Source organism: Nyctereutes procyonoides, unplaced genomic scaffold (assembly GCF_905146905.1).
Source record: "Nyctereutes procyonoides isolate TBG_1078 unplaced genomic scaffold, NYPRO_anot_genome, whole genome shotgun sequence".
Classification (NCBI taxonomy): domain Eukaryota; kingdom Metazoa; phylum Chordata; class Mammalia; order Carnivora; family Canidae; genus Nyctereutes; species Nyctereutes procyonoides.
The window spans coordinates 660,786-683,537 of NW_026575048.1; the positions used below are offsets into that span (position 1 = coordinate 660,786).

General features: G+C 68.7%; 1 protein-coding gene across 1 annotated transcript in view; it reads left to right on the forward strand.

Moving 5' to 3' along the window:
* TPO (thyroid peroxidase) overlaps positions 1-22,335 on the forward strand; it is a 35,668-nt gene extending 13,333 nt beyond the window's left edge. Inside the window, exons 5-16 of the mRNA XM_055327672.1 lie at positions 2,686-2,815; positions 5,791-5,997; positions 7,682-8,191; positions 10,941-11,199; positions 11,612-11,782; positions 13,434-13,671; positions 14,178-14,386; positions 15,148-15,318; positions 17,583-17,714; positions 18,986-19,085; positions 21,368-21,499; positions 22,275-22,335. Coding sequence (XP_055183647.1) covers positions 2,686-2,815; positions 5,791-5,997; positions 7,682-8,191; positions 10,941-11,199; positions 11,612-11,782; positions 13,434-13,671; positions 14,178-14,386; positions 15,148-15,318; positions 17,583-17,714; positions 18,986-19,085; positions 21,368-21,499; positions 22,275-22,335 — 2,320 coding nt within the window. The remainder of the gene's footprint in view (positions 1-2,685; positions 2,816-5,790; positions 5,998-7,681; positions 8,192-10,940; positions 11,200-11,611; positions 11,783-13,433; positions 13,672-14,177; positions 14,387-15,147; positions 15,319-17,582; positions 17,715-18,985; positions 19,086-21,367; positions 21,500-22,274) is intronic.
* Positions 22,336-22,752: the final 417 nt, after the last annotated feature.

The window sequence follows — 22,752 nt, forward strand, 5'->3', positions numbered from 1 at the left end:
GGTCATCGACGACGGCCCGCCAGCCCGGCCCGCGCCCACCGCCGCCCACCGCACGGATGGAGACCCAGAGGCCGTTGGCATCGACGCAGCGACGGAGACGCAGCCCGTCAGCCGGTCCATTCCCCGGCCTGCCATTCCCCGACACTGGGGACACCTCGCGGCTGCGGGACGTGACCCCACTACCCGGTGATTCCGCACGGAGCCCCCTCGCTGGAGAATCTGGCCTCCAAGCCCAGAGTCGGACCGGCCCGAAGGCAACGTCTGACGTCTGCTCCTGAGTTGCGGGCCCCGGGGACGCCGGGCGTCAGGGCGTAATTCCGTGATAACGTGATTCTCGGGGTTCAGTCTTCGAAACAATTGTCAAAACCCAAATTAAACGTGGGCTCCGCCTTCCGAGCGTGAGCAGGTGAGGGTGCACGTGTGCCCGCCCCTTTCTCTCCGGGCACCAGGTGCTTGCGGCTCCCGCGCCGAGCGTCCTTCACAGAGCGGCGGCCCCGGGGCTGCGCTGACACTGCTTGAACCGGCGGCCACCGGACAGGACAGGCCGGCTGCCCGGAGCACGAGGTCGGGGAAGGTGGTGGACGAACCCTGAACTTGAATTGGAACAAGAGCCGAAACCACACGGGACCCGTACGGGGCCGCGGCCACCCCGGCCCGGGGAGCCTGACCCTCTGAGGAAGCGCGTGTGTCGCTGCTGCTGCTGCTGCTGCTTGGATGGGATACGTGGGGCCCAACACGGGGACAAGCGTCGCCAGACGGGTGAGGCTTCAGGGGTTTTGGTATCGACCCCACACCCGTGATGGGAAGGCACGTCCTGGGGCCCGGCGTCCACCCGCGCGGATCCCGCCCTCTCGGGGCTGCGGCACCTCCCGTAGGAGCTCCAGCCAGAGGCCCCCGCGCCGTGCACTGAGCTTTCTCACACCTCGGACCAACGACGGGGCGTCAGGCAGGTGGGAGCCACGTGGGAAGGGCCGTCACTCAGAGGTCAGAGCTCCGTGAGGGCCCCCCAGGATGTGACACCAGGTGACACCTCAAGACACCTCAAGAGCGTGTGCCCATCCCCCCCCCCCGCCATGGCCAGGAAGACGCTGACTGCAGCCTCCCAGCCTCCAGCCTCCAGCTCGGACAGGCGGGAGGGAGACCTGCCTCTGTCTCTCGGACCCGGGACGTCAGGGCATCGGGGTGCCCGAGCCTCGGACGGGGCGCTGGCACGTCCAGCTCATCACAGCGATTTGGAGGCGCCGCGGCCCTGGTTACGTCTCCGCCAGAGATGCTCCCGTCCGCTCACCCGGGTCAGCTCGTGACCAAGTCCCCAACGCGGCCGAGCCCCCGAGCCTCACAACCCGTGATGCGCAGCGGACCGGGGATCCCACGGCGGGCAGGGCCAGTGACGCGTGAGCAACGTCGGCCGCGCCGCGCTGGGCGGCCCTGTGACAGCCAGTGACCCCGCCGGCACTGTCGCCGCCCCAGCTCGGCCACGCTCCCTCCCGGGGCCCCGCGGGCAGGGTCCCGCCCGGCTGAGGACCCGCGGACACGGGCAGGCGCCCCGGGGCTCTCGCGACGGCCTGGAAGCCCCTGGACGATCAACGTCCATCAGCAAAACACTCACCACGCGGTGAAGCGAGCGACTCATTTGTTTAATTGGGTGACGCTGCGCCTCCCCCGGGCGGCACGTCCTGGACTGTCGGTCACGGTGAACCCGTGAGGAGCCCGACCCTGTGTTCAAGCGCACGCCCGCGTCCACGCGGACCCATCCCGCCCCTTGTTCTGCAAATTGAGCCACTTCGGTGTCCTGGAGTCAACAGCGGATCGAAAGTAGAACGAGGCCCCGCGGGCCCTGCGGACACGCACACGCCTGTCGCTCCTGCCACCAAGCCCCCCCCAGGCTCCCGGTCGGGGCAGCAGCCACCCGGGACCCGAAGGTCAGTCCGGGGCCGTGTGGCACCGACCGCTCAGTCTGTCCCCGATGCCAGGACCAAGTGTCCCCATCAAACGCGGCGAGTCTCTGAGGCCCAGACCGGCGACGCCCTCGGGGGCACCCGGTTCCCTTCAGCCCTCGGCACCGCGTCGAAATCGGTCCCGTATGTAAGAAGGATCCACGAACACGCTGTCCTTAATAGCGACGACGACTTCGGTCGGAGCAAAGCAACGGGCGCATGAACATTTATATTCCTGAAAACTCCAAAACCTGTAGGAGACCGTTCACCTCGTCACGATCCTGCTGACTTGGCTACATCGGTGTCCCGAGTGCCTGCACCCCGATGCGCAGGCCAGTTACCGAGTCTGGGTCCCGATCTCTGCCAGCTCTCGCCCCCCGGCCACGTGACCTCCCGCGCCGGGCACTTGTCCGCACGTTGCCCCAAAGTGGCCGCCTGACGCCGTTCCCGGCAAAGACCCTGCAGCCACCACAGGGACGCCCGCTGCCGGGGGTGTCCACGGGGTCTGGTTGATGAATGCCAGGGAACGGGAGCACCTGGCCATCTTATGCCCAAATAGCCATTTTAAAAAAATATCACATTTTTCTCAATAAGAAAATTTGCATTTCTTTCATGCGTTGCACTGATATTTCCATTCTAATGCATCTATCAGTTTTTTTTGTTTTCCGTTTTTTGGGTTTTTTTGTTTTTTGTTTTTTTACGAATACAGGGTATTTTGTGATCGAACGTGTCACGTTTGTTTCCACAGAGACCACCCCAGGTGGGGAGCCTCCAACACAGCGCTGGCGAGGTGGCTGCCGCCCGCCTATGAAGACGGCATCAGTGAGCCCAGAGGGTGGAACCCCCACGTCCTGTACAGCGGCTTCCCACTGCCCCCGGTAGGCACCGTGGCCCGCTGCGCTATGCAGGTCCCCGAGACGCCCCCAGACCGCCCGCCGTCTATGCCAGCCTGCTGCTGAGACCCCGCTCAGGACGGGGGGTTCCCGCAGAGGCTCAGGGCCGGTCCCCTCCATCCCCCCAGCACCTGTGCACCTGCTCAGGACGGGGGCTCCCTGCAGGGCTTAGGGCCGGTCCCCTCCATCCTCCCAGCACCTATGCACCTACTCAGGATGGGGGCTCCCCACGGAGGCTCAGGGCCCGTCCCCTCCATCCCCCCAGCACCTGTGCACCTGCTCAGGACGGGGGCTCCCCACGGGGCTCAGGGCCCATCCCCTCCATCCAGCACCTGTGCACCCCGCTCAGGATGGGGGGCTCCCCGCGAAGGCTCGGGGCCCATCCCCTCCACCCCCCAGGACGAGAGCTCCCTGCAGGGCTTAGGGCTGGTCCCCTCCATCCCCCCAGCACCTGTGCACCTGCTCAGGACGGGGGCTCCCTGCAGGGCTTAGGGCCGGTCCCCTCCATCCTCCCAGCACCTATGCACCTACTCAGGATGGGGGCTCCCCACGGAGGCTCAGGGCCCGTCCCCTCCATCCCCCCAGCACCTGTGCACCTGCTCAGGACGGGGGCTCCCCACGGGGCTCAGGGCCCATCCCCTCCATCCAGCACCTGTGCACCCCGCTCAGGATGGGGGGCTCCCCGCGAAGGCTCGGGGCCCGTCCCCTCCACCCCCCAGCACCTGTGTCTGGCAGCTTTGCTCAGGGCTCCACGTTTTGGGAGCTGAGGTGTGGAGGGATTAGTGTCACCGGCCAGTGACCAGGACAAAACAGATTTAGATCAAGGCTCATCTAACTCGGCATCATTTTGCCTTTTCTGTTTTTTTTTAATTTTTTTATTAAGATTTATTTCTAAGGGTGGAGGGGAGAGCAGAGGGAGAGAGGGAATCCCAAGCACGCGCCCTGCTGAGCCCTGAGCTCAGGCCCCAGACCCTGAGGTCATGACCTGAGCGAAAACCAACAGTCGGTTGCTTAATGTACGGAGCCGCCCGGGGGCCTTCATTTTTGACATTTTGAAATAAACCCCTTCACTCCTTTACCCGCCGGCAGAGGATGAGGCGTAGCAAAGATACTTTTTAGTGTTTAGTGTCTCACTCGTTGATGCCAGTGGGTGGCTTTACCCCAGCAGCACGTTATTTGGTGAAGCAAGCCAAGTCCAGTCCACCGATCGCTCTGGTTAAAAGGTGGGCATTTTGCCCTCAGTCCGACCACTGGCTTCCGTGACTTAGTCTGTGCGGCCTCGTGCCGTGTGTGATGAAGGACGTTTGCAGAAACATGACAGCGACGCTCTGTTCGGCCTGAGAGGTCGGGACCTGACCACAGCAGCTTGGGGACCAGCACGCCGTCCCCCACGAAGCCATCCCCTTCCCCGGGCAGTCCTTGCCGGGGGCACTGAGCAGGAGGATGGGTGCTCCTTGCAGCCGGGGGCCCTGTGGGAGGGCACGGGCTCGGGTGTCTGAGGTCCCCCAGCCTCCGTCCGCCCGTCCCTAAAGAGGGGTAACACCTTCCCCTTCCTGCTCGATGCCAGGCTGTTCAAGCCCCGCGCCCTCCGGACTCAGCACTCAGGGACTAGGGTCTGTAAACCCGTATTTGCCAGAATTTCACGGCTACTTAGAACAATGGGCTCAGGAATCCTCACACGGGCTGGTGATGTCCTGCTCCTGCTGAAACTACTCAGCGCTACCACCGTCCAGGCGCGGGGCTCACGGGGCCACCGTCCAGGAGTGATGCTCTTGGGGCGACCATCCAGGCGCGGGGCTCACAAGGGGACCATCTGGTGTGGACGGGGCTACAGAGCATCCTCTTCCCCGGCCCCCGAAGCCGCATCCCCTCTGATACAGGCGGGAGAGGCTCTCAGAGTTTAGGAGCCACACGGTGGTGTTGGATCCCCGTGGAAACCCAGGCTCGCCCCCATCTCAAGGTCTGCAAACGGGTGGCGGCCTGGGAACAGCCCTCCGGGCCCCCGGCCCTGCCCCCAGTCACAGCCATCACCTCACCGATGGCCAGACGTTCAGTAAACGACTCTTGGTTTGATCCCGAGGACAACCCCAAAGGTCAGCATCTCACATCCACTCACAGACAAAGAAATTGAGACTCAGAGCAGTTACCTAAGGCCCCAAATCACCTCAAACCGGTGCGTTAGGCTGGACACAGCCCACAGGTGCCTTCCCCACTAACGCCCCGGGCTCAGGGTGGTGCTGTGCCGCACCGCTGGATTTCACGGGCACCAGCCATCCGTGAGCGGGCGCCACACCTCGGTGTACCGGTTCCCCGACCCACCAGCGGACACAACCTGAGGATTCCCCGTCCCGCCAGAGGTCACGACCTAGGGCTCCCCGTCCCACCAGGGGTCATGACCTGAGGGCTCCCCGTCCCGCCAGAGGTCACAACCTGAGGATTCCCCGTCCCGCCAGAGGTCACGACCTAAGGCTCCCCATCCCACCAGAGGTCATGACCTGAGGGCTCCCCACCCGCCAGAGGTCACGACCTAGGGCTCCCCGTCCCACCAGGGGTCATGACCTGAGGGCTCCCCATCCCGCCAGAGGTCACAACCTGAGGATTCCCCGTCCCGCCAGAGGTCACGACCTAAGGCTCCGCATCCCGCCAGAGGTCATGACCTGAGGGCTCCCCACCCGCCAGAGGTCACGACCTAGGGCTCCCTGTCCCACCAGGGGTCATGACCTGAGGGCTCCCCATCCCACCAGAGGTCACAAGCTAGGGCTCCCTGTCCCACCAGAGGTCATGACCTGAGGGCTCCCCATCCCGCCAGAGGTCACGACCTAGGGCTCCCCGTCCCGCCCGAGGTCACGACCTAGGGCTCCCCGTCCCGCCAGCGGCCGCCGCACCACGACGCATGCTCCCCCGGTGACCTCTTTCTCTGCGGACGCCGTCCCACGTGACAAGCTGGTGTCTCTCACCAGGTGCGGGAGGTGACCAGACAGGTTATCCGGGTCCCCAACGAGGCCGTCACAGAGGACGACCAGTATTCGGATCTCCTGACGGCGTGGGGCCAGTACATCGACCACGACGTCGCGTTCACACCGCAGAGTGCCAGCGGAGCGGCGTTCGGGGCGGGAGCTGACTGCCAGCTGACGTGTGAGAACCGGAGCCCGTGTTTTCCCATCCAGGTAGAATCTTACACTTCCTAAGATACTCATTGTGGCAGACGTCACTTCCAGAATGGGAGAACTAGGAAGTGAAATGTCAAAATCCCCACGTGTCCTCGCGGGGAGGTGAGTGGTCGGGAATAGCCTGTGCATCTGGCCAGAAGGTGTCCACGCGTGTGTGTGCCCACGTGTCCTCTCCGTGTGCGGCTCTGAGCCTCGTGGGGTCATCAGCCATAGTTAGTGCACTTCTCCCACTTCATTAAGTGGACGGAAATTTGATTGTTTTAGGGCTTCTTAGAGTCTTGAAATACGCATTATGGCTCTTGAAGCAACCCCCTCGTCCACGAGCATCTACGTCGTTCTAAGCTCTGCTGCTTCCACGCCGCCACACGCGATGAAGCGAGGCGCGTGTCAGGACGTGTGCACCCGTCGGCGGGCGGGGGTGGCCCCGGGGCTGGGCGCCGGGACGACCAGGGTTTCCACAGACGAGCCAGGTGGTCCCTGTAAATACTGTCCTATCGCCCTCATCCCGCAAGGAGGAGCAGCACACGGAGGGGCTTTAACACCTCCCTGCAGGGGCGGGTGGGGCGGGCCCCTGTTGCCTGCTGACCCTGTGGACTGGGTGGGGACAGGCCCCTCTCTCCTTGCTGACTCCTGGCGGGACTCGGTGGGGACAGGACCCCTCACCTCACTGACCCCAGCAGGACTGGGTGGGGACAGGCTCCTGTCACCTCACTGACCCTGGCAGGACCAGGTGGGGACGGGCCCCTTTCAACTCGCTGACCCCACAGGACTGGATGGGGACGGGCCCCAGTCACCTCGCTGACCCCACAGGACCAGGTGGGGACGGGCCCCTATGGCCTCGCTGGGTGGGGATGGGCCCCAGTCGCCTCGCTGACCCTGTGGACCAGGTGGGGACCGGCCCCTATCACCTCGCTGACCCCAGCAGGACTAGTGGAGACGGCCCCTGTCTCCTTGCTGACCCTGGTGGGAACAGGTGGGGACGGACCCCAGTCACCTCACTGACCCCACAGGACCGGGTGGGGATGGGCCCCTGTCACCTTGCTGACCCCTGGCGGGACTCAGTGGGGACAGGCCCCTCTCACTTGCTGACCCCAGCAGAACCAGGTGGGGACAGGCTCCTGTCACCTCACTGACCCTGGCAGGACCAGGTGGGGATGGGCCCCTTTCAACTCACTGACCCCACAGGACCAGGTGGGGACGGGCCCCTGTGGCCTAGCTGCCCCTGGGCCCCTGTCACCTTGCTGACCCTGGCAGGACCGGGTGGGGATGGGCCCCTGTCGCCTCGCCCTTGGCCCCTGTCTCCTCATTGACCCCACAGGACTAGGTGGGGACGGCCCCCTCACCTCACTGACCCCGGTGGGAACAGGTGGGGACAGGCCCCAGTCACCTCGCTGACCCCATAGGACCGGGTGGGGATAGGCCCCTGTCTCCTCACCCTTGGCCCCTGTCCCCTCGCTGACCCTGCAGGACCAGGTGGGGACGGGCCCCTGTGACCTCGCTGACCCTGGGCCCCAGGCGCCTCGCTGACCCCGCAGGACCGGGTGGCCCGCTGGAGTGAGGGCAGGACACAGCTCCTGCCAGAGTGCAGGGGGACGGGCCAGAGCGCCGCCGGGGTCGCAGGCCGCGGCCCCTCCTAGGCCCGGGGTCCCTGCAGAGCCGGCTGACCGCCCTGTCCCGGCAGCTGCCCCCCGACGCCTCGGGGCCCGCCTGCTTGCCCTTCTCCCGCTCCTCTGCCGCCTGCGGCACCGGGATCCAAGGCGCCTTCTTCGGCAACCTGAGCTCGGCCAACCCGCGCCAGCAGATGAACGGGCTGACGTCCTTCCTGGACGCGTCCACGGTGTACGGCAGCTCCCCGGCCTTGGAGAAGCAGCTGCGCAACTGGACCAGCGCCGAGGGGCTGCTCCGCGTCAACGCGCGCCACTGGGACGCCGGCCGCGCCCACCTGCCCTTCACGCGGCCGCCCGCGCCCGCGGCCTGCGTGCCCGAGCCCGGCACCCGCGGGACGGCCGGAGCGCCCTGCTTCCTGGCGGGGGACAGCCGTGCCAGCGAGGTCCCCACTCTGGCGGCCCTTCACACGCTGTGGCTGCGCGAGCACAACCGCCTGGCCTCGGCGCTCAAGGCTCTCAACGCTCACTGGAGCGCGGACACCGCCTACCAGGAGGCGCGCAAGGTGGTGGGCGCCCTGCACCAGGTGCGCAAGCCGCTGGGGTGCCCCGCGTGCTCGGTGGGGGCGGGATAGAGCGTGGGACCCCGACACGCCCACCGACGGCCCGAGGCTCACGTTACACACGCAGCCGAGCCCCGACGGGCCGGGCAGCGAACGGTGACCTCGCGGCGTTGGTGGAGTGAGCGGGAGCCGTGCGGGCTCCGTGAGCGGGCTGGAGGCCCATCGGCGGGACGATCCACCGCGGCCTGAGGCCCGGCCCTTTGGGAGCACGATCCCATAGCTCGTCAGACGGGACCGACCTTGAACAAAGTGGGGTCTCACCCAGGCTCAGGGGAGCGGTTCTCGGGCCCCACCTGGGGGTGTCTGATCGCCTCCGCCCCGGGCAGTCCTCCCAGCTGTGTCCGCCGCCGGCGGGCGTGCTTCCTTGTGTCCGTGCCCCTTCCCCACGCGTGAGCTCCGTGGGCTCTGCTGTCCCGGCCCCTGGACCGGCCGTGCCCGGCGAGGGCGCTCGGGGTGGGGGGTGTGCTGAGCGTGCGAGGGAAGCCGGGCCCCCAGCGTCACCCCAGGAGTCCCGCCCCGCGTCTGCCCAGGACCTGTCAGCCTTTCCTGGCGTCACCGTTTACTTCCAGGTTCCCTGACGTGCTTTTTCAGCCAATAGCTTCTCTTCGGTGTTTTTTTGCAAATACGGTGGAAACCCTAAAATAACGCGAGGTCGCGTCCAGCGTCGATAAAACCCTTGCCGAGAGGTGGGCTGCGTCCGAGGGGTCCCTGGTGGCCCGCAAGACTGTCCCCCTTCCCCGCTTCCCTGGCCTGGATCGCTCCCTCCTGACAAGCATTATGTCCTTAAAAGAAGTGTCTGCAGATTAGGAGGAGAGAGAGAGAGAGAGAGAGAGAGAGAGAGAGAGAGAGAGCCCAGCCCCGCGGCCGCCACCCCAGCTCTGAGCGGCCAGGTGCAGGGACACGCGGCGGGGGCTGTGGCTGCTGCTCCCCCCACGCACCCGGAGCGGAGCCGCCCCTCTGCCTCCTGCACCCGCCCAGCCCCACACCAGCCCCGCTCTGTCCCCCAGAGCCCCAAGCCGCTCGCCGCGGAGGCCTCTGCCCAGACGTCTTCGGCAGCGCTGCCCAGACTCCCCTCTGCCCCGCGACACAGCCCCGGGCGGCGCATCCCCGGGGTCTCCCTCCTCACGGGGCCTGTGCGGGTCTGTGGGGGGACGTGCTCAGGACGAGGCGCCCAGTGCCCTTGGCAGACCGAACAGCCGTGGAGCCCAGCCCACGCCGGGTGGGAGGGGCCGCCTGGACCCCTGGGCAGGTGGGAGAAGCCCTGGGACGCGCCTGGGACGCCAGCCTGGGCTGAGGACCAGGTCCTGCACAACCAGGTCGTCACAGGTCTGCATGCCCTGCCCCCCCGTGACCCAGGGCCGCTCTCTGGTCCCCAAACCTCCCCGGGATGAGCCATCTGGCTGGCGGCGCTGGGCCAGCGTCCATCCGGCGTCCCCCGGCCCGGAGGCGGGGGTGCTCCCCGCGGCTCTCCTGCAGAGCACAGCCAGGCACTCAGGAAACACGTCCTGTGTGGAGGGGCTGCTGCTCCTCCAGCAGCCGGGGGCCCTGACAGGCTGACCCCCGAGAGCCCCGTGCCCGGACGGGACGGCTCCCCTCGGCTGACCCGCCCTGGATGCCCCCCGTTGGCCAAGGTCGCAGCAAACACCGGAAGACTCGGACGCTGATTTTTACAGCAAAGGGAGTGACTGTTGAAGCTGCAAGCGGAGCCCCCGTGCCCGGTCCTCCCGGGACCGCACGTCAAACAGAAGCCACGGGCGCTGGCGGCCTCGGGACCGCTGCCGGGGCTCCGGGGCGGCAGGGGCGCTGGGATCGGAGCCTGGGGCTCAAGCGCTGCAGGCCAGGCCGGGCCCCTGCCCCGTGAACCGCAGGCCGAGGGCCGGCCGCGTGGCTGCAGGATGCCACCAGCCCCACCACGCCCTCCCCCCTGCCGCCCCCAGCACGCCGCTGCCCCCGAGAGCGCCAAGAGCCATGCGACGCGTCCTCCAGGCCGGGACCACGGTGGGAGGAGGCCTGGTCTGCGAAACCCATGCGCGCAGTTTGGGCCCCCGCCGAGGAGACCCTGCAGGGGGGCCTCCTTCCGTTCCCACGAGGAGAGCCCACGAGCTCAGACGCAGCCCGGGGAGGGAGGAAGGACACGGGCCAGCATCCCTTCTAGTCTGCGAGAGCCGCCCGGAGCGCGGGCCACCCTCCCACCCTCGGCGCCCGGCACTTCCTCCCCGCGGGGGGCGTCCCGCTGCTCGCAGCCGCCCTGGCAGTGGACGCCCCTGCCCCGTGGACACCGCGCAGGCCTAACCCAGAAACCCCGGCAAAGAGGCTTCGGGTCCGGGAGCTCCCGGGGCTCTCACTTCCCTTCTGAGCTGCAGCGTCGACGGGGCGCCCGGGGTGAAGGGGTCGAGGGGTGGGGTCGGGGGTGCAGGGGGCAGCCCGGCATCTGTGCGGTGCACCCCAAGTTTTGTGGGGCTGCCTTGCCCGGGTGGCATTTGGGGGTGTTGCTGACATGGCTCCCCGGCCCCATAAAGGTCTGAGCTATGAGGATGCCCGTTGATGCACTCACCTGTCCCCTCGCCTGGACGGCCTGTCCCTCCCGGGACCAGTCTGGCCCCCGGATGCGCAGCAGAAGGTCCTCCCCCGTCGCTGCGTGTCGCCCAGGCCGCACCCTCCCCCGCGGCCGGCCGCCCCTGCTCAGAAGCCGTCCCGCTCTCCCTCCTCCTAGATCATCACCTTGCGGGACTACGTCCCCAAAGTCCTGGGCCCCGAGGCCTTCCAGCAGCACGTGGGCCCCTACGAGGGTTACGACCCCACCGTGGACCCCACCGTGTCCAACGTGTTTTCCACGGCCGCCTTCCGCTTCGGCCACGCCACGGTGCACCCGCTGGTGAGGCGGCTGGACGCCCGCTTCCAGGAGCACCCCGGCCTCCCCCCGCTGCGGCTGCAGGACGCCTTCTTCAGCCCCTGGAGGCTCCTCAAGGAAGGTGCGCCCCCCCCCCGCCGGTGCTCCCCGGATGCACCCGCCACCCCGCGTCGCTCCCTGGCACCTCCGGCTCTGCCAGCACACTGCGCTGAGCGCGGTCCCTTAGCTGTGCTCACGGGAAAGTGGCTCCAGCGCTCGGCCAGACACCTCCGTGGGCTCTCTGACGCTCCTCAGGGCTCCCGGGCTCCGGCCCTGGGTCCCCTTGGGCCCTGAGACCTGCCCCCCCGCACTGCCGGTCAGTCCCGGGGCCCCACCGGGTGCCGGCTCCCCGCAGGCAGGACCCACGCGGCCCCTGAAAGCCGCAGAACCGCACAACGTGAATGCGTGGCCTTGAGGGGTTTTCTGTTAAGCACAAGCCGGGTTGTCCACGCGAGGACCCTCGCACCACCTCGCCTTGCCCTGATGTTTTGCAGGCGGCCTGGACCCCGTGCTGAGGGGCCTTCTCGCGAGCCCCGCCAAGCTGCCGGTGCAGGGGCAGCTGGTGAACGAGGAGCTGACCGAGAGGCTGTTCGTGCTGGGCAGCTCGGGCAGCCTGGACCTGGCGTCCATAAACCTGCAGCGGGGCCGGGACCACGGCCTGCCAGGTCTCCCCACTCCCGCTCCTCCCCGGGCTCCCCCCCGACTCACCTCCCACCCCAGGGCTCCTCACCAGACTCCTCCCCAGGGCCACCCCCAGGCTTACCTCCCACTCCCCGGGCTCCTCCCTGGGTTCTCCCCAGGGCTCCTTCATGGGCTCACCTCTCGCTCCTGGGCTCCTCCCCAGACTCCTCTCCAGGCTCCTCCACGGGCTCACCTCCCACTCTCATCACCTCCCCAGACTCCTCCCTGGGCTCCTTCCTGGGCTAAACTTCTGCTCTCAAGCTCCTCCCCAGGTTTCTCCCCATACTCCTCCCCTGGCTTACCTCCCACCCCCAGACTCCTCCCCAGGCTCCTCCCGGGCTCCTCCCCGTTCTCCTCCCTGGCTTACCTCTCCCTCCCGGGCTCCTCCCAGGGATCCTTCTAGAGTTCCTCCCCAGACTCCTCCCCAGACTCCTCCCCATACTCCTCTCCAGGTTCCTCCACGGGCTCACCTCCCACTCTCATCACCTCCCCAGGCTCCTCCCCAGGGTCCTCCCCAGGCTCCTCCCCAGGCTCCTCCCCTGGCTCACCTCCCACTCTCATCACCCCCCTAGACTCCTCCCTGGGCTCCTTCCTGGGCTAAACTTCTGCTCCCAGGCTCCTCCCCGGGTTTCTCCCCAGGCTCCTCCCGGGCTCCTCCCCGTACTCCTCCCCTGGCTTACCTCTCACCCCAAGGCTCCTCCCCAAGCTCCCCCTGGACTCCTCCCAGGCTTGCCTCCAACCTGGGCTGTGGGGCTCACCACGAGGGCCTGTGGGGTCAGAAGCACAGGGCCTCCAATCCCCGGCCGAGTTCTAGGGCCCTGGTTCGTCCACGGGGGACCGTTCAGCGCTGCTCAGAGCCCGGCAGGGTGCCCAGGCCTCCCAGTGGGGCAGGAGCCCGGCGTTTAGGAAGAGCAGCCCCCAAAGAGGCAGAGGGAGGGGGTCTGGCCTGGTGCTTGTCGGGGCGTCGCAGGCCCACTGACCAGCTGTCCCTCCCTCTCACCGCTCCCGGGGCCAGCACACGTCCTGCCACCTCCAGGCTGTCACCCACTGGCAGTGCCAACTCTGGCCACTCTGTGTACCCAGGACCCACTTCCCGGGCTGCCCCCAGCTCCCCACTCCATCCCCGGCCCCGTCACCTGTCCCAACCCTCCCCGCCCCTCCCTGACCCCCGCCAGCCGTGGCCTTTCCTCCAGGGGACCCCGTCGTTCAGCTGCATGGTCGACCTTGCTCACCGTGCAAGGCCCCTGCCACCAACACCCAGTTTGCATGTATGGACCTGCCTGGCGCCTGGGGGCTCCTCCGGGCCAGGGGCACCCCTCACGGGTCCCCTCTGCTGTGCAGCGGGGGTCATGGACCGGCCACGGGGAGCCAGTCCCGCTGCCTCGGGGCCTCCCCCCTAGGCCCCCGGCGGCCGCACTCTGGTCGCTGTGCAATACGGTGTCTGGGGTTCATCCTCACTGACTTGCCGGCATGGTGCGAGGCAGGGTCCTCAGGGAGGCCCTGACTCTGGGCTGGACTATTCCGGCACGTTCCACTCGGCAGGTACGAGGCAGGGCGGTGGCCCTCCGTGGGGCCCAGCTCCGGTGAGGCGGCGGGTGGACGCGCGGAAGGAGAGAACGGCGTCCCTGCCCGCAGGTTACAACGCGTGGAGGGAGTTCTGCGGCCTGGGCCGGCTGCACACGCGGGCCGAGCTGCGCTCCGCCGTCGCCAACGCCACCCTCGCCGGCCGGATCCTGGACCTGTACGGGCACCCGGACAACATCGACGTCTGGCTGGGCGGCCTGGCCGAGCCCCTCCTCCCCCGGGCGCGCACGGGCCCGCTGTTTGCGTGCCTCATCGGGAGGCAGATGAAGGCTCTGAGGGACGGAGACCGGTGGGTGTCACCGCCCGGCACTTCTGCGGCCCGCGGTGCGCGGGTCCCCAGCCGGGCGCTCAGGTCACCTGGGCACTCGCGCGGCCCTCCAGGCCGTCCCTGCAGGGCCCTGATCCCGGGTCATCGCACAAAGGGAGCCCGAGCGCGCTCAGAGCTTGAGCCCTGAGCTGCTGTTGACGCGTGCAAACCGCGCTCACGCCCGAGCGGCCATCGCGTGGCCAGAAACCCACCCCCGGCTCTTTCCTCCCGCGTCTGCTGCACCGGGCGGGTGCGCGATGACCGAGGCGCGAGGCCTGGGCCGGGGGACGGCGCCCGAGCGCGGGGGTGGGGGCGCACTGTCCCCCTGTCGGCTCGGCCCAGGCCCCGGGGTCCCCCAGGGAGGCGGCCAAGCCACCCCTCGCCCCGGGCCCGTGGGTCAGGCGTCAGGCGTCTGGCAGCTCCGGGCAGCGGCACAGGACAGGACCCCCCGTGTGGCTCCTGCAGCGCCCGGCGCCCCCCTCCCGCAGGTTCTGGTGGGAGAGCAGCGGGGTGTTCACCGACGAGCAGCGGCGCGAGCTGGCGAGGCACTCCCTCTCCCGGGTCATCTGTGACAACACGGGCCTCCCCAGCGTGCCCGCGGACGCCCTCCAGGTCGGCAGGTTCCCACAGGACTTTGAGCCGTGCGAGAACATTCCGGGTCTGAACCTGGACGTGTGGAGGGAGGCCCTTCCGCAAGGTGACCTGAAGCCCTTTGTTAGATTGTGTCGTAGCACGTGGATTGTTCAAGAGTGTCGTGTGCCGCAGGCGCACCCAAGGAGGGGGTGAGCCCCCAAGGCGGCCACGCACGGGACCCTGAGTAGGGCTGGGCGGGTGGGCGTGGGGTGTGGGGCGCGGGCTGTGCACCGGCCTCCATGGCGCCGTCGCAGGATGCCCTGGTGCCGACAAGCTGCGCGCCCACAGGGAGGTGCAGAGGCGGCTCCGGCTGCATGGCGGGAAGGTGGGAGGTGAGGGAGTCAGGAGGGGAGGGGAGGGGAGAGACGGGGTGAGAGGAGGAGGGGTCAGATGGTGAGGGGGGCAGGGGGCCAGGGGGTCAAGGAGGAGAGGAGGTGGGGAGGTGAGGGGGTCAGGGAGGTGAGGGGTCATACAGGAGAGCGGTCAGGGAGGTGAGGGGGTCAGGAGGGGAGGAGGTCAGGGAGGTAAAGGCTCAGGGAGGTGAGGGTCGGGGGGAGAGGGGCGCTGGTGGGCGCCCAGAGGCCTCAGCCGGGGAGGTGCGTGGCGCGGTCGTGGCCGCCACCCCCGGACGCAGGTGCTCTGCTGCGGGGACCAGGCGCGGGGAGCCGGCCCGAGGACCGGGGCAGGTGTGGCTCGACCCGAAGCGCCTGTGCGCCCAGGGGAGCGCGGCCCGGACCACACGGTGGGGCGTGGGGTCCGTGCGGGGGGACCCGGGGCCAGGGGGCAGCGAACACCTGACGGGCTCCACCTTCCATCTCTGTGCAGGCGACGCCTGCGGCCTCCCCGACGGCGTGGACAACGGGGACGTCGTGCTCTGCGGCGAGGCCGGGCAGCGCGTGCTCGTCTTCTCCTGCCACCACGGGTTCGAGCTGCAGGGCCCCGAGCAGGTGGCCTGCTCCCCCCGGGGCGGGGCTGTCCGGGCCCCCGTGTGCAGAGGTCAGTGGCCTCCAGGACGCGCCTTACTCACTTCACCCCCAAATCGGCGGTCCTCAGACGGGAGGTAAGGGCCCGTGTCGCTCACCAGGAGGGGCCTCTGCGCGTCACGATGGGCCGCGGACCCGCTGGGGCACCGAGGAGCGCTCCCTCCCGGCCACCACGCGCCCCACTGGTCTCTCCTCGGCGAGCGGCGGGCCCGTCCCAGCACGGCCGTCAGGGTGGCGCGGGCAGGGGAGGGGACGAGCCAGGGACCCACAGGAAGGACCTCCGGAGACAGTGTCTCCACCGAAACCGAAAAGAAATGCTCCACCCAGAACAGCCCGGAGCAGGCTCGACACCCGCCGTGTCATCCCCCTGGGCCCCGGGCATGCAGCTGCGGACGTGCAGCCAGGACGCCGGCGCCAGTGGGCGACCAACACCTGTCACCTGTCACCCGGGGGCCCCGAGCTGCCTCCAGACACCTGTCACCCAGGGGCCCTTAGAGGCCTCCCGACACCTGTCACCCAGGGGCCGTGAGCCACCTCCTGCTCGCCTGTCACCCGGGGGCCCCGAGCCACCGCGCATGGCCACGGCCGCAGTACGGAGCGCCGGGCTCACGGCAGGATTTAATGCGCAGACCCGGGGAGACGCACGCTCTCCTCTTCCCTGGACGCTGCTCCTGCACGACGCACCCCCGCCCGACCCCACCCCACACCCCCGCCCGGCCCCCACCCCCACCCCACGGAGGCTGAGGGAAGGAGAAGCTGGCAGATGAGCAGCGACGAGGGCTTTCCGGAGGGAATGCGGAGCGGGTAACGGGCGGGGTGTCGCAGCCCTTTGTCCTTGCCGCCCTGAGGACCGGGAGCCACGGCTCCGTCCGGGACAGTGCGGCCCCGGCCAGCACCCTGTGCTCGGGGGGACGCAGCCCCGGGGGCTCGGCACTGGGGGACTCGGCGGGGCTGAGACCAGTGCACGTCTGTCCCCCGCCCTGCGGCTCCCCCGGCCGGGAGACCACAAACATGGGGCCGCTGACCCGGGCGAAGCGTGTCCCCTGAAGGCCGCTGCAGTCCCGACCCCGACCCCGACCCCGACGCCTCGAGGGCGTATGATTACGGCCAGTACACGTGGGACAAGTCCGGCTGGGGGGACGCCCTCACCCCCGCCCCGCACCCCACACTCACGTGCTCCGCGGACAACGCCGGGGGCTTCCGTCCGCCACTGCGCTCAGGTCATGCCCCAGCCCTGCAGGGGTCACCTCCCCCGGCGAGTCCCCGTGCGCCCCGTCCCCACCTCCTGCAAGAGTGAGGGCGGCACAGGGTCCGGGACGAGGGCGAGGGCCCAGCTGGTGTCACGTCGCTCCCCCAACACGGGTCGGCCCAGCGCTCAGCGGTGCGTGTCCTGGTTACCCACCACGCGCTCCGTCGCCCGTAACACATGTGGTCTCGACACCAAGACCGCTGTGTTCCCTGGAACTGGCCAGAAAAGAGACGTTATTTGAGGAAAAGCTGACGCGGCAAGTGACCTGGAAGCACATGTCGAGGAGCCAGCAGGGGGCTCAGGGCAGCACCCCCCCCCGCCCCCGCACCGACGGCGGCTCACCCTCGGCGGCCTGGGAGTCGAGGACGCAGCCAGTGCTGCCCCGCGGGGCAGGGGCAGGGGCAGGGGCAGGGGCAGGGGCAGGGTCGAGGCTGTGGCCCAAGGCCTGGCTCCCTCGCTGAGGGTGAGCGCGGGGCTGGAAATCCGTCCACCCGGGGGCACAGACCCAGCCCCGGCCCGGCCCGCGCTCCTGCCCTGCACGGCCAAGTGCTCCCCGGAGGGGAAGGCGCCAGCGTCCCCAGGGAGGCTCTGGCCCCACGTCTGACGAGGCGCCGCTGCCCACAGCACCGTGACTCCACCGCCCACCCCGGCGGCGCCCCAGCTGCTCGCCTCTCGCTAAGCACGAGCGCGTGGCTCCCACGTGATCAGCCTCGGCCTCGGCCGGGCCTCCCGTGCATCAGGCTCACCCCGTGCAGCGCGGGCACAAAGTGGCCGGCCATCTGCGGAGCCGACCTCGGGGCGGGGGGCCACCCGGAGAGAAGGAAGCGGGTGCTCGGGGAGGGGCTCTGGTCTCTCCCACATGGTGCAGGGAGTGTGCGGGTGCCCCGAGGTGAGGGTGGGAGCTGGGGGGCATCGCCTGGCCTCTGTGTGCCCTGACTCCCGCATGCCCTGACCCGCGTGCTCTGACCTGCGTGCTGACCCCCGCGTGCTGACCCCCGTGTGTCCTGCCCCCCATGTGCTCTGCGCAGATATCAACGAGTGTGAAGACGCGAGCCACCCCCCCTGTCACAGGTCGGCCCGGTGCAGGAACACCAAGGGTGGCTTCAGGTGTGAGTGCACAGACCCTGCGGTGCTCGGGGAGGACGGGACGACGTGTGTAGGTGCGTGCCGCCCCTCGTGCGCCCCGAGACCCAGGCGTGGGCAGGGCTGCCCCCCCAGGCCTCTCTCCCAGGCTCGAGGACGGCATCTCCCGCCGTGTCCTCACCTGCTGTCCCTGTGCCGTCGGGGTCCTGATGGACACCGGCTTCTGGAATTGGGGCCCAGCGTCGTGACCACTGACCCCAGGTCACTCCTCGGACCCGTCTCCATACAGCCACGAGGAGGCTGGGGGACATCCGGCAGGTGGGGAGGGCCGGGGCCTTCCGGGCGGGCCCAGGTGCGCTGAGCCGGCTTGGCCCCCCCCCCCCCATTCCCACTGTCCGCCCTGGAGGCCGGGGCAGCTCTCCGACAGCGCGCACCTGCCACCTGCCGTCCGGGCGCACAGACCCCGGTGCGCGTGTCTGAACGCGGCTCGTTCTTGTTTTGGAAACAGCCGAGCGAGGCAGCCCCTCCCGGGTGTCTCTCGCCCGCACCTGGACGATGCCCGGGCGCCGTGCTCCCCGCGGGGCCTGCTTTACGCGGGCGACGGTGTCTAACCTTTAACTTGCGAGGGGATTTCCCTCCTCCTGTGTTTGTCCTTGGCCTGTGCTGACCCCGGCAGACCCGGAGGCGGCTCGTGTGCGGGACCCGCACCACACACGGGGCCGGCGATGCAGGGCAGAGACCCCCCAGGTGTGGCACAGGCGCTCCCCAAGTCCCGTCGCTGAGACGCTGCGTGTCCCGGGGGTGCCAGCAGCCCCTTCCCTGGCCTCGCCCCGTGCAGACGCGCCCCTTCCGCTCTGCACCTGCCAACCCTGCTCACTGCTCACAAACATCGGCCCTGTGGCTGGGACACCTGCTGCATCTGGCCCCGACCCGGGGCTCTGAGTCCTGCCCGACACGTGCCCCAAAGTGTGCCCTCTACGCACTTGCGCCAAGGCGGGGCTGCCAGGGGCGCGAGCTCGTGGTGTCCCAGTGCGCGTCCCACCACCTGCCCGCCCGGCCCCTGTCTGAGCCCAGGGGAGGCAGGCCGGGTCCCCAGCCCCTCCGCCAGGGGCTCACGTGTGCCCCCTGGCCGGTCCTCGCGGGAGGGCCTGTGGCCTGAAGACGGGCGGGCACCCCGTGGTCTCCACCCGCTCTCCCCACCCGCGCGCTCTGGAGAGCCTGTTGGAAGGGCCCTTTGGGCAGATCTGTGCCCCCGGGGTGTGCACCGTCGCGGGGAGAGGCGAGCCCCTGGGGACCCTGGCTGCAGCCCTCGGCGGGTGGGCTTGGCTAACCCGCTCCTTCCCCCCAGACTCCGGGAGGCTCCCGAAGGCGTCCTTGGTCTCCATCGCGTTGGGCATCGTGCTGGTCGTCGGCCTGGCGGGGCTCACCTGGACGCTGGTTTGCAGGTGGTAAGTCCTCCCCGGAAGCCCACGCGAGGCCACTTCCTCCCCCGAGGGCAAGGCTGGTCCCGCATCGGGGTCCCCGCAGGGAGCCTGCTTCTCCCCCTGCCTGTGTCCCTGCCTCTCTCTGTGTCTCTTGTGAATAAATAAATAAAATCTAAAAAAAAAAAAAGAAGCTCGGGGTAATAGTGCAGGCGGCCCCGTGGCCTCGACCACACACGCCGTGACGGACGCCGGGGTCAAATCCCGCCGGGTACCCAGCAGCGGAGAAGCCTCCAGCCCCCGGGGCGCGACCGGGCCCTCGGGTCTGTTTCTTCGTCAGGATGTGCAGTGAGCGTCGGGCCAGGTCTCTGTCTGCGGAGAGACGGGGCTGGTGCCGGCGGAGGGGCCGCCCCACCGCAGAGTGACCGCTCCCTCCCGGACTGTCCCCCGCACGCAGCGGCCGAGAGCCCGCCTTGACCTCCCAGGCACGGAGGTCCACCTCCCACGTCGCTGTGAGGACGCCGACAACGTCACCGAGGCGCCCGTGTGCGCCCTGCAGCAGCAGCTGCCCAGCGAGCACCGGCTTTGAACTCACAACCGCCTCCCGGCTGTGGCTTGTCCTCGTGTTTTTAGTGGATAAAACGTTAACTAAGGACACCGCACAGCCAATCGTCCTGCAAAAGACACACGTCCCCCTTGCTGAGTCTGCTCCGACCTGCGCGCGGGCTCCAATTTAGGGGCCTCCAGGCAGAGGTCATCTACCTACAAAACCGACGGCCTGGGGACAGCGAGACGGTGTCGTCCTACCCGCCGGGTTCGGCGGCCGAGGGGGCAGCCTCCAGCCCGCACCCGCGCCCCGACACCGCGCAGCACGGGGCCACGGGAGGGACAGCCGGGGTCTGGCGGCCGGCGAGGGCTCGGGTCCTCACGGCCACGGCTCTTCCAGGAGAAAGTGCAGCGGCAGGAGCGGGGCGCCCGCGTGAAGGGGTCTGTCCCTGCGGCCGTGCGGGGAAGGGCCCAGCCCCGAGGCTGAGGCTGCAGGAGCGCAGGCGGCCTCCCCCCGGACGCCGGTCCCTGAAGCAACCTGGGGTCAGGACCTCGCAGCCGCGGCATCCTTATGGGGCCGGTACGGATGTGCAGGAAGTTGAGGCTCAAATCTCTCGAGTGGATAGGACAGAGGCGTCGCAGGAGGGCGGAGGCCCGCTCGTGGGCCCTTCACGAGGCTGTGAGCGAGGGGACGTGTGAGCCGCGGAGCCAGGCCCTGCCTGCCCCTCCCAGCCCCGGAGACACCGAGGCCGCGTGGGCCTCGCCGGGTGGACCGGGGCCGTCAGGGGGCTCGAGCGTCCTGCACAACGTGCACACGCGTGTTCCCGCCTGAGCCGACCGCAGGGAGCTTCTGATGGGAACAGCTTGTGCACTGAAGCCACCCGTGTCCCTGTCCCCATGCACCCGGGCCCCCGTGGATGGATCCCAGGACTCAGGGCTCCAGTGGAAATGGCAGCAAATCACAAATAGGCAAAGAGCAAAGGATGACCTAGTGGGGACCCCACTTTAAGGGGGCCCTTGGGGCGGGTGCTGCAGGAGGGCGCCGGGGGCGGTCCTCGGGGAGCCCGTGCCTGCACCCTGCATCCAGACGGAGGGGCGGAGACCCCACGGAGGCTTCGAGAGCTGCGGCCGTCGGGAAGGAGGCCTGCCCTGGGCTCCCCACTGTCCCTCTGCAGCCCAGCCCGGCCGGTGCTCCCTCTCACACCCCCCACCCCCGCCCGGCACCCCCACCCTGGGCCCCCCGCCGTCCCTCTGCAGCCCAGGCCCTGCCGGTGCTCCTTCTCGCTCACGGCTCCGTGCATCACTGGACTGTCACCTCCGTGAGCGGCGTCCTCTGCGCCCGCGGGTCCCGGCTTGTCCGCTTCCATCCGCCCCGTGACGTTTGGCTGAGCCCGGGAACCTAACACGGCGACCAGCAGCAGGGGGCCTGCCTGCAGCTCCGTCTCCCCCCCGGGGACTGTGATTTGCCGAATGCATTTCTGCACCAAGTAGACGTGCGACGGGATACGGACGGCGGGACTGGGGTTGGGGTGCTCGCTGGGCCGCTCCTCCGGGCTGCAGCCGGGACTCCGGGTGCCCCTCGGCCGACGGGAGAGCTGAGCAGGCCACGTTGTGTGGACCAGCAGCCCCGGGGTCCCCCCGGCCGGTCGGGGAGGCGCCCAGCACCGCCTGCAGTCACAGGGGCCACAGGGAACACGCGTGACGGGCACTAGTGGGTTCCTCTGAGGGGCGCCAGCCCTAACCAGGTGCACGCTTGTCCGCAGGGCACACGCAGGCCGCAAAGCCTCACTGAGCATCGCGGAGTCGGGCGGAAGAGGAGCCCCCCCGCCGGGCCGTGGAGCGGGCCAGGACGGCGCCTCTGGCAGCCTGGTGCCCCCCCTCGGGCCGCAGGGCAGGTGGGTGCGTGCCGGGGCGCGGGGAGGGTCGCCACACATCGCCTGTTCCCATTCGGACCAGTCATCAAGGAGGTCCCGGTGCTGCGACCGGGCTGCTCCCCCCCCGCGGGTCGGGTCACTTCGCCTTCCTGCTCTGCGTTTACTCCTCATACAAACCGTATCTATGCGGGAAGGGTAGTTCGTGAAAATTTTCACCGACTGTTCAAAGAGCGTAGACAAGTTAGGATGAGCGAGCCAGAGCGAGCGCCCTGAAATGCGTTTCCATGTGTACAAACCAGTTTGAAATCGAGGGCCGATCGCAGGCATTTGCCTCCACGTCGCCCCAAGTCTTGGCCGAGGGCTGACGGCCAACGATCCGGAAGCTGACAGGAAAGGCTGACTTTGAAAATGCATTTAAAAAAAAAAAAAAAAGAGGATCATTGTAAGAGGTGTGAAAACAACCGGTCTAGACTTGATTTTACTCTTTTTTTTTTTTTTTTAATAAACTTTGTACGCACAACCGCAAGAGAGGCGGCGCCGGCAGTCACCGGGCGCGTCCCCGGCCTTTGGTGACGTAGACGGTCCCCGGCCTGGGACACCCTGTGCCCGGGGCATCTGCTGCAGAGCAGGGGCTGCGTTTGCTCCCAGGCAGGGACCCCGCAACGGCCCGGTGGAAATGCACCCGCGAGCCCCCTCGGCCACCCCGAGGACGCGTGTCCCCAGGCCCCCAAGCAGCCCGACCGAGGCCCGGGGTCCCACGGGTTTCCGTGTGCTCAGCACCTCTTCTCTCCTGCAGGACACAGGCCGTGGGCCCCACATCCAGTGGGAGCCACGTGGCACAGGGAAGCCCGGCGTGAGCAGGGGCAGCTGCGGGCCGCCTCCCGGGAGCAGAGGTCGGTCCCCAGCACGACGGGGGATGGTGTTCCCTCTGGAAACAACCCCGACCCCCACGTTTCCACCTAATAAAGTGTGTGCCGCTTCCCGAGCCGGAGTCACGTGTCGTTCACACTCGGTCCCGCGGGACGGGCCCGGGGCACCTGCCCGTCGTCAGAGGCCTGGTCAGGACCGCGGTTCATGGTCCCAAAATCGCCACTGAGGCTGCTTCCAAACCAGGGCCCGTGTTGCCTGTGCCCCAGTTACGCTCCAGCTCAGGTCACTGAATGTCGGCCCTTGGCCGCGAGCCGCTGTGTGCACCGCGCACCGCTCCCCGGGGCTGCCTGGACACGCGCCTGCACGCTCACGAGCCTCTTGGTCCCGCCCGACAGACGGGGACA